This window comes from Notothenia coriiceps, unplaced genomic scaffold (genome assembly GCF_000735185.1).
Source record: "Notothenia coriiceps isolate Sejong01 unplaced genomic scaffold, NC01 NC01_scaffold00006104, whole genome shotgun sequence".
NCBI classification, from domain to species: domain Eukaryota; kingdom Metazoa; phylum Chordata; class Actinopteri; order Perciformes; family Nototheniidae; genus Notothenia; species Notothenia coriiceps.
Window position 1 is genome coordinate 396300 of NW_011338805.1, and position 15815 is coordinate 412114.

At 44.2% G+C, this 15815-nt stretch overlaps 1 protein-coding gene and 1 long non-coding RNA gene across 5 annotated transcripts in view; one reads left to right on the forward strand and one right to left on the reverse strand.

Moving 5' to 3' along the window:
• vti1a (vesicle transport through interaction with t-SNAREs 1A) overlaps positions 1-6795 on the forward strand; it is a 106523-nt gene extending 99728 nt beyond the window's left edge. For 2 of the 4 annotated variants that reach the window (XM_010768866.1, XM_010768867.1), the window contains one exon: positions 5183-6795. In XM_010768866.1, the coding sequence (XP_010767168.1) occupies positions 5183-5276 (94 nt within the window). In that variant the 3' untranslated portion in view covers positions 5277-6795. The remainder of the gene's footprint in view (positions 1-5182) is intronic. The other 2 variants (XM_010768869.1, XM_010768868.1) reach the window with 2 other exon arrangements.
• LOC104943461 (uncharacterized) lies at positions 1263-14319 on the reverse strand. Its single transcript, XR_798110.1, has 3 exons — positions 14132-14319; positions 11452-11457; positions 1263-1272 (listed from the first exon to the last, which is right to left on the reverse strand). It is a non-coding gene; the product is annotated as an uncharacterized lncRNA (long non-coding RNA).
• Positions 14320-15815: the final 1496 nt, after the last annotated feature.

A 15815-nucleotide genomic window follows, 5' to 3' on the forward strand; every position in this document is an offset into this window, starting at 1 on the left:
TCTGCAGAGCAACATGAACTCAATTTGATCGTTCTGGATCGTTCTGGATCGTTCTGCCTTATTCGTCCTCGCTTCATTCACTTGATCAAATCGTTGCACGTTTCTCACCTTTCCTCACTCACCTGGATTGAAGGCAGGCCCATTACCACCTTATGTTTTGTCATTTGGCAGGTGTGTGTGATTCCAAGACTTATACGTGTGTGTGTGTGTGTGTGTGTGTGTGTGTGTGTGTGTGTGTGTGTGTGTGTGTGTGTGTGTGTGTGTGTGTGTGTGTGTGTGTGTGTGTGTGTGTGTGTGAGCACGAGCACTTTTACGATGAAACATTTATTTGTATTAGTTTGCGATAACAGGTCGATGCATTAGTTAGGACTTACCCCCACCAGCGTTCCACCTCCATGTCCATCACTCAAACCATTTGTGAACACATTGATCCTTCCCTCCCTCCTCTCCCTTTCTCCCCCTCTCCTCTCCCATGCTGCATATTCCCAGGGTTTTGGAGGGAGGAGAGTCAGAATGGCTCAGACAGCCATTGATTTTTATTTTATTGGTCTACTCGAGGAAAGAGGAGGGATAGGGGAGGGCCGCAGAGATGCAACTCCACAGCTAAGTTTCTTCTTAGTGGAGATGGTGTGTGTGTGTGTGTGTGTGTGTGTGTGTGTGTGTGTGTGTGTGTGTGTGTGTGTGTGTGTGTGTGTGTGTGTGTGCGCGCATTGTCAGCATCTATCTATGTGCCCACGATCATGTGTTGTGATTGGAGCACACAATGTGTGTGTCATTTAAGGGACTGGAGAGTCTGGGGCGCGTATGCAGCTAGGGACCTGGACCCCAACACACATACACACACACACACACACACACACACACACACAGCTGAGGTGTATCCCTGTGCTCATTAGAGCTGGTAATAAGGCTGTGCTGCTGGAAGAGGAGGGGTGAAAAAAACAGGGAAAGGAAGAGAGGGAGGGAGGAAGAGGGTGGGAAGGGAGAAAAAGGGGGAAAAAAACCGGGAGATTTTAAATTTTAATAACACTGGTACGATTTTGTAAATCTTTCCTGACAGAAAAGTCCTCATTATTTTCATCTGTCTCCGAGGAGCCTCTCCTCCAGCTCTGCCTTCCCGGGTAAACGGACCTCTCTCTCCCTCTCTCTCTCTCTCTCTCTCTCTCTCTCTTTCTCTCTCTCTCTCTCTCCCCCCTTACTGTCTTTTTCTCACTCCACCTCTCTATTTCTGTCTCTCCACTCCTTTTTTCTCTTGTTTTTCACTCTCAGCTGCTTTATTGTCCATTTCCATCCTTCCTGCTTGCTTTACTTTTTTGCTCTCCTTTGCACTCATATCATTTCGACTCTCTCTCTCTCTCTCTCTCTCAGTTATATATATCTGTGTATTTACGTCTTAGTAAGGTGTAGGCTGACTGGCAGCCTGCGATGAAGGAACGTCATGAGCCAATAGAACGACCAGTATCATGTGCTGTTATTGGCTGATCTCTAAGTCACATCTACTGTTGGTCTGTCTCTATATGAGTGGTGTTTTCTAGGTGGGGGGGGGCAGGGACAGAGAGAATACTTGGGGATCTAAGTACCATAGTAGGGAGCGGGGTAAAGGTAAGCCTTCTCAAACTTGGTGTGCGTCAGTGTGTATATGTGTGTGTCAGCCTTGTACATGCGCTGAGTGCATCACTCACACATCCCCAAACCTTCCCCTCCCAACACACACACACACACCCCTCGCCCCCCACCTCTATGTCAAGTGTCAAAGCTGGAGGATGGATCCGGTTTGATAAGTTCTGTTCTGTCTGGCCACGTGTCAGGATGGGATCAACCATACGGCAGAGGAAAACCATGTTCTTCACTCTCCTACCTCCCCATTTTTGGGATTTTTTTATTTCCTTTTCAGGGGGTTTGGCAGGGGTGCAGTTTTTTTTTGTGGGCTAAGTTTTATTCTAGATGCTTCTGTTGCCCGAGGAACCAACCTTTCCTTCACTGTAGAAGCTCATTTGACTGGTGAGCTCATAGTAAAGTGCCTTGCTGGATAAAGAACCTAAATCCATAGATTACATCTACAAGTGACAGCATGCAGATGAATCGCCCTGAGGATTATGAAGATGATCTGCCCGCTGGGATTTTCCTTTCTTTGTATAGACACCAGTTGTTGTGTGTGACCAAATGGAAAAAATATGAAATGCACGACGAGCAAAATAACTTTGTTACTTGTAATCTTTTTTAATTTTACAACAAGAACGATGCTTTGTGTGATGGTTTTTGAAATGGAATATTTTCCTATCCAGGCTATAATGTAACATAAGTCGTGACTGTCCAGCCCTCTCACCTGTATGGTATTTAAAGCAGAGTGATGACATCAATATCCTATACCTTTATATCTGTGTGTGTGTGTGTGTGTGTGTGTGTGTGTGTGTGTGTGTGTGTGTGTGTGTGTGTGTGTGTGTGTGTGTGTGTGTGTTATTCAAGCTTTGTTGCTTACACAGGGTGTCCACGGGCTCTTAAAAAGTATTAAAAGTTGATAAATCAATTTAGCGAAAATTAAGGCTATTAAAAAGTATTAAACGGCATTTTCCAAGGTATTACATTTTGTAGCTTGTTTTCAATAAGTATATGAATTGTCCAAAGAGGTTGTATTCTACAGTCTGCCTGAATGTAATCATTGCGTAGGTGTGTAGTGTGATTCTGTGTAGTTTATTTATGGCATCCCGTTGGATTTGACGTCATATGAACAGGACATCGCACGCTCATGGCTTGATAGCGCTCGGAGGTCCGTTTACGCCGGTTGTTAAACAACATGGTTATGGGGAAATGCAAGTTTGCGTCCAAATGGTTGGAAGATAAGGAGGAAGGACAATCAATACTGTATATAGGTAATGTGAGGTAAAGTGTGTTGCCAATGTAACCGGTTAAAACTCAAAGTGGTCTTAAAAGGCATTACCTTTGACTTCAGGATTCCTGCATATACCCTGTTACAGTGGATTAAAACACACAGCTTGAGTGTGAAAGGCATGCTTGAAAGTTGTAGTTGTGGCTTTGAGTTTCCTGTTAATAAGAGTAGCTCCTTTTAAATTGTACTTTTTTTGTTAGATTGGTGTACAGAGAATCAGTTTAGGTCAAAGTAACCATTTTTTCCAATATCTGTCCCTTGAGAAAAGTTCTTAAATCTCAGCACTGTCACATTCCTTACGGCTTTGAACGCTTTAGTGTTTGAAGTTATTCAGCGTTGTTTGCCACCAGATCAGTCTCCTTTTAATGAATGCAATTTTTACAGCATTGAACCCCCCTTCCCCTCTCTATCTTTCAGCACCCGGGCTCTTCTTCCTTGAGTCTAAAACTAACTTCCTGTTCATTTTACCCCCCGCCCCCCCCCGCTAGGCCTCGAGTCACCCTCCCTCTCTTCTCCCCAGCTGAAAAATTAACAAACAACACAAAGCGATCTGGATTCTCCCGACACGCTCACACACACGAGAACCTCCTCTGGGTATTTGGCTGGGATAAATAATCATTGTAAATAATGAATGTCAATTAATAGGGGGAGACGTGGCCTTGCTAAGCATGCTCTGATTAGTGTTTCAGAGGGGTCTCCTCCCCAGCTGGCTCCAGCCAATCATCTCCGTCTCATCATAGCATCCCTTAATACTGCTTCAACTCTTACCACAACATAAACATGTACATGCAGTTGGATTTATTTTTAGTATTTTGTTCTTGTTTTTGTTTAGGGTGAAAACTCAGCATGGTGTTAGTGAGGATAAGAACATATACCATAACTGCTACTCGTGTAGACATGGATTAGTGTACAGTATGACACTGTATGATAATGTATGCATTTATTCAAGGGTAAACTAGCTACTTATAAAGCAGTGCTAGTTACAAACAGTGGTTGTAATGAGCTCTCTGGTGTTATCCAGTGAGGGATCTACTGAAAAAGTGTCTCGTTCATGAAAGACGTTTTTTTTTTTACAAACGATTGGTTTTCAGGATTTTTGTATTTGGCTCCAGAGTCCTTTGTGCAAAGGAATTGAGCAAAGCAGACACTTCTCTGTTTAAAAAAAAAAAAAAAACATACACAAGGGGAATACAAAGGCGTACGCTTAAAAACACAACTGTGATACATTTTTGTCGTCCTTTCTTCCATAGCGATGGGTTTTAAACTGAGTGTGGAGGCTACTGCGGGTCGGAGCCGGTGGCCTGGAGGAGGTGTGAGCTCCACTGGTGTGTCGGGCTTTAGAGGGTAGCAGGGTGACTGAGCAACCAGCCGGCCCCCCCTCCCCGGTGATAAATGGCCACAGCATGGGCTATTCATCTCCTGCTTAGAGAAGTGGACAGTGCCCCCCTCCTCGGCCTCTCCTCCACCCCTCCACATGTCAGCAAATGTGATAATTCTCTCATTTGTCAGGAGCAGCGGAGGGTTTGCAGTGTGTGTGTGTTTGTGTGTGTGTTTGCAGTGTGTGTGTGTGTTTGTCGCGGCATGTGTGGTGATGCAAACTCTGGAGAATTTTGGGAACGCGCACATGAGATAAGCTCGCACTCTTCATGCTCAGGCCTCTGCACACCAGCACCCACTCCCTCTCTCCCAGCTTTGTGTGTTTTTTTGTATTCAAAGCCCCCTCTTGTCAAGTTTACTTAGGTCACAGTGGGAACATTTAAATGTGCAAAATAGTGAGTCGTTTTATGGCAAATTCCATCAGTAATTCAGTGATTTTATTACCTCCAGGAGACCTTCTGAGCCACTTTTTCCACTTTATTGTGCAAATAAAGTTTTAGAGCCTTTGTGTGCGTACGTGTGTTAGTGTGTTGGGCTTGTTAAGTGTTTTGCTCTTTTTTGTGTGTTTGAGTGTGTACACTTCTGTATGAGATTTTAATAGCGGCTCCAAGTGTGTTTGCCAGTCAGAAATCATCTGTCAAGACACAAGCTTTGCACAAAAGTGTTGCAGCTTTAGAAATATTGCGTGTGTGTGTGTTTTACACCCCCATCCCAGTGATTGTATACCAGTAAATACCATGTACGCAGACCTCATGGTAGCTATTAAACATGATAAGCCTCCAGTTGATGGCTAGTCATTTAGTTAGCACATAAACATGTGACTGTTTTACGTTGATCTCAGTAGACACAACATGACTTTAGTGAACCCCGCCTGATCTCTAACTCTGTTTCTCTCTCTCTCTCTTTCTCTCTCTGCAGGATCATCCAGAACCGTGTCCTGGTCTTCATGCTCGGAGCCATCATCCTTCTCACCATCATCCTGGCCATCTATTTCAATCTGCGAGGCCACTGATCTCCCCTCTACACACACACACACTCGCACACGCACACTCACTCCTCCCCTGACACAAATACAAACACACACCCGTGTGATTAATAGCGACAAAAGCGTTGTTCTGCTGTAATTAGGACAAATGGTCCCCATGAATCACTGTTTCCAAAGTCTGACAGCGAGCGTTTTTTTCTTCCATCTCTTTCTTTTTCCTTCCTGTTTGCTGTTTCTTTCCGTCCCTCTCAACCTTTTTTCCACTTTGCGCTTCCCTTTCTTGTTCTTGTTTTCTCCTCTCACTTTTGCTCTCTCTCTCTGTCAGGCTCGCATTCATCTCCAGGGATAAGAATAGGTTTTTTTTTAATGAAAGTTAATATCTTTCATGGCGTCGTCCTCATCAATGTTCTGCACCCCATCTTGTCCCCAGGTGAATTCTGTGGTTTTCGTACGTAACTCAAAGCAGATTCAGATATGTAGATAATTGTTTTTCTTGTGATGGAGGTGGTTCAGGCGTTATTCAGGATGTGTGTGTGTGTGTACGGTAGATATAAGAGCGCACACTTATGAATGTTTGCATGTGCATGAGTGACAGAAATTGGCTCACGCTGTTTGTTATTAACTCCAACACTCATTCTGTAGGTATGAGTGTCTGTAGCTAAATGATTCAGCTGTTCTTTATGTAGCCCCTACCAAACAGAGGACAGTGCCTTCAGATAAGATGTGCTGTTCACACTCCATCTTTAAAAAGCTCAGCAGAGCCCAATATAGACGAGTAGTGCAGCCTTCAAAAGAGAGGATGCACGTAAAAAAAGGTGGTCACTTTCAGTTCTGTCAGTCAAAGTAAATGTTTGTTTTCAATTAGCTGCCTTCAGGAAAGGATATATGAACACAGGTTTAAAGATTGAGGAAATGAAATAAAATCGAATATTTTAATGTTTTTAATACAAAGCCGAATTGACCATAAATACAATGCACAAATACAGGCTTTAATATCCACATTTGGTACAATTCCCATGCACCTCCCAAACTTCCACAACTTACTCCCGCAGACTTTTTAATATATCTTCATTTTGCTAAATTATAGGCATAATACTGTATCTACTAAGATTTAATTCCACATCATGTATAGTGTTTTGCTCTAAATACAAGTGATTCTGTTATTATTTATTTATAATGCAATTAATTTTTCTGTTAGAACTGTATATTTTATGAACTTAAAGGGTATTCAGAATTAACATTAACCACATCTTTTGTTTTCTTGATGTTTGGGTGTTCAGTGATAAGACGTAGGTAGACTGCACACCAGGACCAACTGAAATGTGTGGATTTCAAGTTTTGTATCTTTAAGGCATTTTTTTTCTTCTTCCTCTGTTCTTATAAATGGATCTAACTTGTCTTAGAACGGGCACTTTTTGTTCCATATTTTTCTTGTCAAGTTCTGAAGATTGTGATGCAGTCCTTGTGTCTGTGTTTATCTGTACGCTGACTTATGATGTGATACATTTGCAGGTGTTTGAAAAAGAAATGTGTGTGTGTGAGTTTACTGCTGCTTAATTCTTCAGGGGAAAGCCATTCTTCAGGGGGTCTTGGAAAATCTAAATTTAAGAGCATCTTTTCAGAAGTTGAGGTGGATGAATCTGACACACACACACACACACACACACACACACACACACATCCATATTGGCACACACAGGAGTAGAGTATGGGAGTGTGCATGCGTCTCCTGTGGTCTGTGTGGTGCTTCCCGGCGAGGACATTTGCTATTCTGTTTCAGGGCCTTGGTCCTCATTTTCGAAGACGCGGGGGTTTCAGGGTGGTGAGCCCCCGACACCCCCCCCCATGAACCAGCGTTTCACAGGCCCTCACGACTGCCGTCTGCTTCAAAGCCTCAAATTAATGGCAGACAAAATATTGTGCTTCTGACCGTCCCATGCGGGGCCGACCCACCAAGACTTACATTAAAGTGGAGGCATAATGAAAAAAGGAAGGAAGTGAACAAGGAAGCGTGTACGTAGGGCGCTGGAGGGGGGGTAATCCCTGGCAGTTTGACAAACCTCCACTGATAATGACCCTCGGTGATTGTTTTTTCACCCAGTGTGCGTGTGTCTCCACGTGCAGCCTCCCGATGTGCTCTCTTCTCCTCCTTTCTCTCTCTATCTCTCTTGTCTTTCTCTCCCTCTGCATCCCTTTTGCTCCCCCCTTCTCTCTACCTCTCCTGCCACCTTTTCTCTCCTCCTCCCTGTCCCCCCCTCCCTCCCTCCCTCCCAGCCTGTCAGATGAGCGGAGCAGGAGCGAGCGAGCGGTGGAAGGCAGCGTGGCGGCGGCTTCTATTTGAAGTTGTAATGGTGTCAAAAAGTCAGGGCTGACTGACAGACGTCAGTCCCACAGGGCCTCATTAAAAACAGACCCACTTGACAAGGAAATAATTGAGCGCCGGCGACAACTCGGGGGCCCCTCTGCGTTTTTAGATGTTTTTCTTTTCTTTTCATTATTAGCACCGAGCTATTATGTTCATTAAGAAATGGCATTAAAACAAGTTTTTAAAAGCGGGAAAATGGAGGGAGGGGCAGAGGCAAGGCAGGATGCATGGAGGTGGGAAGATAACGATTTGTTTAGAGCCCCCGTCCTGTTTTATTATTTAAACAGGAGCACTGTCATGTGATACCTTGGCAGACGCCGGCTATCATCTGCCACTCCTCCCTTTTTTCCCCTCTTTTTCTCCTTTTTTTCCCTTTACTCATCCCTTGCTTTCCCCCCAGCTTTTATCTTTTGCTCCTCTGTCCATCTCGCTTTCTCCACCTGCCATCTCTCTCCCTCTCTTCATCCCTTTCTTTCTCTCCCTCTGAGCGGCGGGTGTCGGTAGAATATGAACTAGATTATTCATCAATGCCCCCCACGCCCCACTACCACTCCCCCCCCACGTGCTGATTTGGTTTTCGACAAGCGTCTCACCGCAGAAAGCTGAGGATGAAAACTTGTCAAAAATAGGTTATATCTTATTCCAAGGGGCAACAATAGCAGCAGGTACAGACACCTTTTAATATTTAATTTAGACGGGTGTTAACCCTCCTTAAGTGACTGGAGCTGTGTCTTCCATACAGACTCCAGGAGGGAAACGGGGGGGGGAAGCGAGCAAGAGGGGAGGGCAATTAATGATTTGATGTCTGAGAAGTGATTTTGAACCTCTCCCTGTTTGCCGTAGAGGATGGAGTCTTTGGCTGTACATTTTACCTACACCCACCACGTCCTCAGCATGGATGTCCTGTGAGAGTTGAAACACAACCAACCAATCACATTCAGATCCAGGCTTCGCTGTGCCTCGCTTGATTCAGTTATGATTACGAGTGATCATAAAGCAATAGTCTTTTTATTTCATCAGTGGAAATCGTTTTCCAGAGGATCTTCTACTGTGTCTCGATAGCATCCCTGGTGCACACCTCAGAAGTCAGTCTCGTCCTCCTTTTCTAGGTTTACATACTGGTTTTCTTTTGTAAAAGAAGGTAAGGAACCTCTGTGATTCGCCGCCATTACAAAAAGCCGGATGTTGTCAGCCATTTAAGACGACAAGGGATTGTGACAAGCGTCGTTTGAGCTGTCTGTCCCCTGGCGAAGGGCGGGCCTTAAACGAGATAAACAGCTCCGGTGGTGGGATCACAACAGGAGGGTGGGCTTCATCTCCAGGAGTGTCCATGATGCTGCCACCCCCCACCATACACACAAACACACACGTATTTAAGGAGGCCCTGCAATACTAGCAAAGAAAAACCCCACAATGGCACTGTTTGAGAACTACAATGAGGCTTCTACTGTTTGATTCAGCAAACACAGAAAAGCGCACATGCACTGCTGCACGTATGTTGGACGCCCCCCCCGATAAAAAGACACACACACGCTCTAGTGTACGGCTGATAGAAGAGGAGCCATGTTCTCCGTTTGTACACGGCACCAGTCCTAGCAGAATGGCTTTCTTTCTCTCCCCGGCCCTTTATCTGTCTTTTCTTTCGCCCCCATCAGCGCTGTCGACCATTTTAATGGTGTTTGTGCTCGTAAAGAAATGACAATGCCCCCCATTATTTGAGGAAATCACTGGGGCTGCAGCCATACATACATGGATGTTTGTGTGCAAGCAGGATGTGTCCCCCTGTGGTTGAGATGGAGCTGGAGGGCTTGGTGTAGAAAGCTTTGTTGAAAACTGTGAATGCACAAAATTCTGCTCGTTTTCATCCGTAATGTCCGGATGACTCATATTTCCATTCAAACCGGATCTTCCATTTGTCTAGTTTCCTTCGGACTCTGAGCTGCTCCCCTAACTATGAAGATGACTTTTGTGATCTCTGTTAGTGTCGGTGTTGTCTTACATTTGTCATTAAAGCCGTTCTGAATTTCAGTTACCAAGACGCTGTGTCATAACTTACATTTCCCTCCTGTAGTGTCGTCATTGAACAGACAAGAAAACACTTGGAGAGGAACCAGACTTACTCCTGGAGGAGGTAAAGCTGACATGTGTAAGCCTATAGTAGTGCTGCCTGCCTTCTTTTTGTTTTTAAAGGCACACCTAGCCCTGACTCTCTAATTCAGCTTTGCCATGGAGACAATAGAAACACAAAGAGCCGGTCAGAGCTAGGCTGAGCCAGGCTAAACCACTAGGCACACCTCCCCTCCATCCCCATCTTACCCTCCATCTCTCTCCCTGTAGAATACTGCCACAGCCTTTGAACTGAAATTAACACTTTACCACTACAAAGACATACAGTTGTAACCAGCAATGTCATTTGCATGATAATGGGGAGTTGGAGAAAATGGAGCTGTTTTAAAGTGGCAGAAGCTTGTGCTTTTATGTATTTATTTCTCACTACTTGTATGACCTTTGACCTTTGAATCAAATTTGAACTATATGTAAATGAATGCACACTAAATGTTAAAGATAATCATAAATGATGTTTAAAATGTTACATTTATGATTTTCTGCCCTTGTTTGTTTAATTGATTTCCCCTGTACTCAAGCAGGTGTAGCCATCAAATCTACGGCTGGTTTTGTTCCGTGTAGTTCTTCCGGTGTTGCTGTCCATTTTAAAAGTGGACTAATTAGAAGAGCCAAATGAGAAGAAAGGTGGGGATGAGCGCAGAGAAGGTGAGCTTGCCTGGGAGGCACTCAGTGGCCTGGACATTCAGAGAGAGGAGGGTTTAGTCGGGCTCGCCCCTGTACAGTAATTTACTTTGCATATGGCGTCTTAGCAGACACGTTTCTAAATTTCCAACTGGGAGGCATCAGTGGAGGAATCACTGTCTTCAAAAGACGGCCTGCCAGTCACGCTCCTCCCGAAGCCGGAGATCTGAGCGCGCGCTGATAACCCGCGACATCTTTCTGGAAAAACGGGGAGTCGATCAGCTTTGATGGAGCACATCCGCCATGACAGGCTACTGAAGAGCCCGCTAATCAACTGGGGGGGTGGGGGCATCGCTTAGCATGACAGCACAGAGAGGGAAGGGTGGTGGAGTGGGGGATGGACGGACAGATGGATGGATGGAAAAGGTGTGCACTTGCTTGTTCGCTCTTAGACATGCAGGTGGATGAGAGGGAGAAAGGAATATGTGTTTGCGTTGTCTAGAAGAAAGGGCAATTCCAACCCCCAGCAGCCTGTTACCTAACCGCCCCCCCCCACCGCTCTACAAAACCCCCGCCTCAAATGGTTGGTGGCAATTAATTATTCATGAGCGGGCATCCAATCCCAGAGCTCGGCGACCAGTTTTCTCCACGTAGGCCAGGAAGTGGAATTGGATTCTTATGAGGGGGGCCTTTCTCAGGCTGGTGCATGGGGTCAATTGAATCGGCAGTCCAAAGGTTACAGAACCTGTATGATGTCCTCTCATATCCCTCCGCCTCTCAGAAAGAAGTGACGCACACAGAATGCCTGCATGAAAGAATCCCGGTTTTCCCTTATCTGTTTTTCATTAAAAGGCGGAGGTTTTCTCAGACGCTTTTGACTGGTTTAGAAGTTGGAAGAAGCTCGGAACATTTAACACGGGTCCCATTCAGTCACATAATTCACTCAAGCTCCAAATTATGAACCAAAGTTTCCCTGATATGCCTTACACGCTGCCTCTTCAGTGCTCATGCTGTCTTGCACACACACAGATGCATCTCCTATAACAGTACAATTCACACACACACACTCACCTTACACACACAAATCACACACCTCTCTATTGAGACGTATGGATGTGGCAACAAAATGCACAACTTTTTGTTCATCTCAAGGACTTGTGAGGGCCCCAGTGAACTGAGAGGGCATATTGATTTCCCCTCTTTTCATGCTGCGACTCTGGGATTACCCATTTTCTCATTCATTTTTAAAGACAACTCGTGAGATTCTTCGTTCCCATTTTCTCTCTGTTTTTTCCTTTTTCCATCACCCCCCCAAACACACACACACACGCATATACACACAATTCCCAACCACTACAGTGGTTGTACCCACCCCTTTTCCACAGCCAAGTCCCTCCTTGACCCTGAAAATTGTAATTCAGCCATAGATCACAGCTGCTGAATATTAGGGCTTACAAAAGCAGTTAAATAAAATATGTTGAAATCGTCCAATCCCAGAGGCCACGGCAGAAATTCTAATCAGGTGAGAGAAAGGGGAAGGAGTCAGCAGGGGGATTATGGGTAAAGAGAAACGTCTGGATCTACCGGCCAAGAGTGGAGAGCTGACATAGAGGTGGGAATGAACCCAAATCATAGCGATCATAACACCGTGCCATGTAGTAGAATGGAGCGTTTTTGATATGAGCTGTATCACAAGTGTATTTCTACTGCCCACATCAAGTCATTGCAACACAAATCCACCAGATACATACAATCCAGTGACTACGAGTTATTTTTGTGGCATGAATATCTTTGTTTTGATTTATAATACTAACAAATATACAGACACAAACCAGATGATGCATATATTGGCATACACATTAAATGATATGTGTGTGTTTTGTATTATTACCAAGATGTTTGAATGAAACACATCATGCCATACTGATACTGTATCTATAATTAGTGTCAATGAAACATTGTCTCTAGCTAGAGGTCTTCAAAGTCAGCAGCTTCCCGTAACCTATAGTGCTATCCAAACTATTTGCAAAATAATTGAGTCTCCTGGTATTAATGCCCTCATTTAATGCTTAACAACACAGTTGGCCTATAGCTTCTCCTATGACCGACGTAGGAGAGGGTCAACACATATTAATTATTCTGCTGGCATGCTTGTTAAGTGAAGCACTGTGGTTAACTGAATTTAGGACCATTCATGGGACGATACTGCTTTGGATTATCAGATGTTATGTTATTTCTCCATAGAGGGAAGAACAACTGTTTCGAGCATGAACTGTGGGGTACATCCAACATAAAAAGGCTCCTAAAATACTTCAAATGTTTTTTTCTTTCATTGAAGGTACACAAAATAAATATTCCTTTAAGTGAAAGTCATGCCACATTGATGTCATCAGAAAAACATCAACTTGGCTCGTACACAAGCATGTCACGTGTCTTAAAACTTTTTACGCCTTTTTTCTTCATTGCTCCACCCAGCCAGCAGCTCGGACTCAGCCACATGTAAAGCGGCCGGACAGTCCGGAGAGGTGATTGATCACGCTTCAATCCCTCAGCGGTTCTCCAGACAAGGGGACGCTCCATTACACTCAGGGATCAAAATGCTGAATTTACACTGTCCCCTCCAGGGAGAGAGAAAAAAAAACCCTGGTCAGGCAGATTCTGCACACCACCCATCAGGGGGGTTCCTAGGACTTTGTGCTTCTTTTTTTATCAACCTTCATTCTGAATCTGAATTGGTGCAACATAACAGCAAAGCATGCAGGGATTGTTCTTTGTAGCTGAAACAAATGTTTATGATTATTCATATTTCTTAAAGGTCCCCTATTATACTCCTTTTCATCAATATATTATAGGTCTCAGATATATACAAAACATGTTTCTGAAGTGTTTGGCTCCAAATACCAAACAGATCATGCATCCCATAATCCCCTCTGTTCCAGCCCCATTTCAAAAGTGCTGATTCTCTGGCCGTTTCTCAATCGCGAGGAAACTGGCTTCCAAGCCAATATTTCAAGGATACTACGTCATCGAGTGCCGCCGAAGGACTGTTCCAATCTCCAGCATACTTGGAATTCCACCGAGGCCATGTCCTTGGTTTGGGGGTAATTTCGAGGCTGCACATGGGTAGACTTCACGTCCTTCAAATCCCCACAATGCTTTGCGCACGGACCATATTCCCAAAAACCCTTGCGGAGAATGGCTGAGCCGACGCATCGCAGCACACATTTAAATGTAAGTATGGAGTGGCGGTAGAACATGTGTGGGTAAATATGTACTTGTTGCCATTTGTTTATCACCAAAATGTGGTTACGTGAAAAGTAAAGCAGTTCCTAATTAGATAGACATCGTGAGGATTATTTTTCGGTACAGTTTATGTTGAAACGTTAGAGAGAGTGGCACACTGTTAGCCTGTTCCATTCTTCTTTGTTTTCGAAGCGTGGTTGGAATATACTTGCTCGTTTCTGAAGGAAGTGACTTGGAAGTATGCACTGCCAAGCCAGTAATCCCTCGCGATTGAGAAGGCTCTGTCTGCTTACTCAAGAAAATAAGGAGCCACTCCCCACGCCCCTCCACAACGCACACAACACAACTCCGTCAAGCTCCGTGCCTAGGCTTTTTTCAGGTTCAAACCGGTTCTTCGGTTAGCTCCGTCTTTTCCACACTGCCCAAGAGTCGACTGTGCTAAGTCATTGCGTAACCGTTTTGCGTCATGCGTAACCGTTTGCGTCCTGCTTCATAAAGCAAAACGCTCGGAACCTCACCAGCTCACACAACAACCCACAATGGCCGATTGTGCTCCAGCTTCCTCTGGACCTCTTCAGAGACCAGATTCCCAGTAGCTGTAGCTGGTCTCTTCGTGGACACTGCTCTTGTTACGTTTCTCCTCGTTGGTACAAACTGGAAAAACGCGACTTTTGTTGTTGTTCAGGAGTTGATCTGCCCCTGCCCCCGCCTCGACGTAAGCGTGACGTATGCGGTGCTTTTGCTCTGGCCGGACAATCTGTTGGTGCTCAAAATGAACCGGATTCCGGAGCTAAGAGGCTGCTCCGCTGTGGTGTGAACAGGAAAACCCGGTGCTTTTGAAGCTCCAGCTCCGAACCGGCCCTGAAACACCGTTAGTGTGAATGAGGTATCAAGAGATATATTTGGTTAAAAAGAACACAATGGTGCTCTAGGGGGAATCGTTATGACATCATAAAGTGGCCAAAATCCGATCAGCTCATTTTCAGACAGTTGAACTAATCTTTGTTCCTGAAACTTTCAGAATCTCTTTACACAGAGGGGACACATGTTTATGTATAAAATACATGAAAAAGTGGATTTTGCATAATAGGTGACCTTTAAACCATAGTTAGATGTGTAAAAAGAAACCTGACAAACGGCAATTGAGAACACTTTCACGTCTCTGCAGAAGGAAGAGCAGACTAGTTCCCATATGAAGCCTAGTTTGGTAATATAAGCTAAATTAGATTTGGGATTTGCCTTTCGTTTCTTTGTTGGCGTTATGATTTTTGTGATATCAGACTTAACCCTCCAATAATAAAATGTAATCAAACCAAGTAAACACTTGTCAATTAATTCATTAATAATGCTTTTATGAATAATTCATGGCTACATAGTTGACCAAGTTGTTTCTTGCCTGTCTAATTCAGTCTGGCTGCAGGAAGATGTTCTGTTTTCCATCAGCCAGACTGAAAGTCCATATATCTGTTTTCAACAGCTTATAAAACCTTGGATCTATCCTTTCTTAGTCTATGACTAAGAAAGGGGGGCAGGGGTGTTGGGTCAACGCCAAAGCATTCTAGTGATTTTTAAATGAAGAAATAACACCAATGGAAGAAAAATATCTTGAATGAGTTGAATAGGAATAGAAATGAAATGTAAGCTTGTCTGCTGAGTTGGTGGCTGTGGTTGAAGGACAGCTCTATTAAAACGGGAATGATACAGTAATACAGTTGAACCCATTTAGTGCCTCTCAATGGGCACGTTGTGTTTATAAAACTGAGTGGTCTTTCTCTGGTACGGTACAATGGGATGGAAAAGTAAGTAAAAGTGTTAGATGGTGTAACTAAGAACTTTATATTGTGAGTACCTGTCACTACATAGAAAAAATGCAGTTAGGTCAGTGACTGAAAGCAATCATCTTATCTTCGGCAGGTACTTTCTCTTTTCCAGGCACTACTATATCCTGGAGCAGATTCCCAGAAAGTGACTGTGCACCTCAGGGCTCCATACTAGGTCCTCTTTTGTTCAAAGTATACTTAAATGAAATGGCTCATTGGTTAAGAACAGCTCTATTCATTATTATGCTGACACAGTTACTTACTTATCAGCGCTTTGCGTTGACTTTGTGTTGACTTTGCGTTGTCAAATAAAAAAAGTGTTGCTATTCCAAAGATTGATTGAACCTTGACTTTTACATGCTCATCGCCAGATCCCAAATACAAATATTC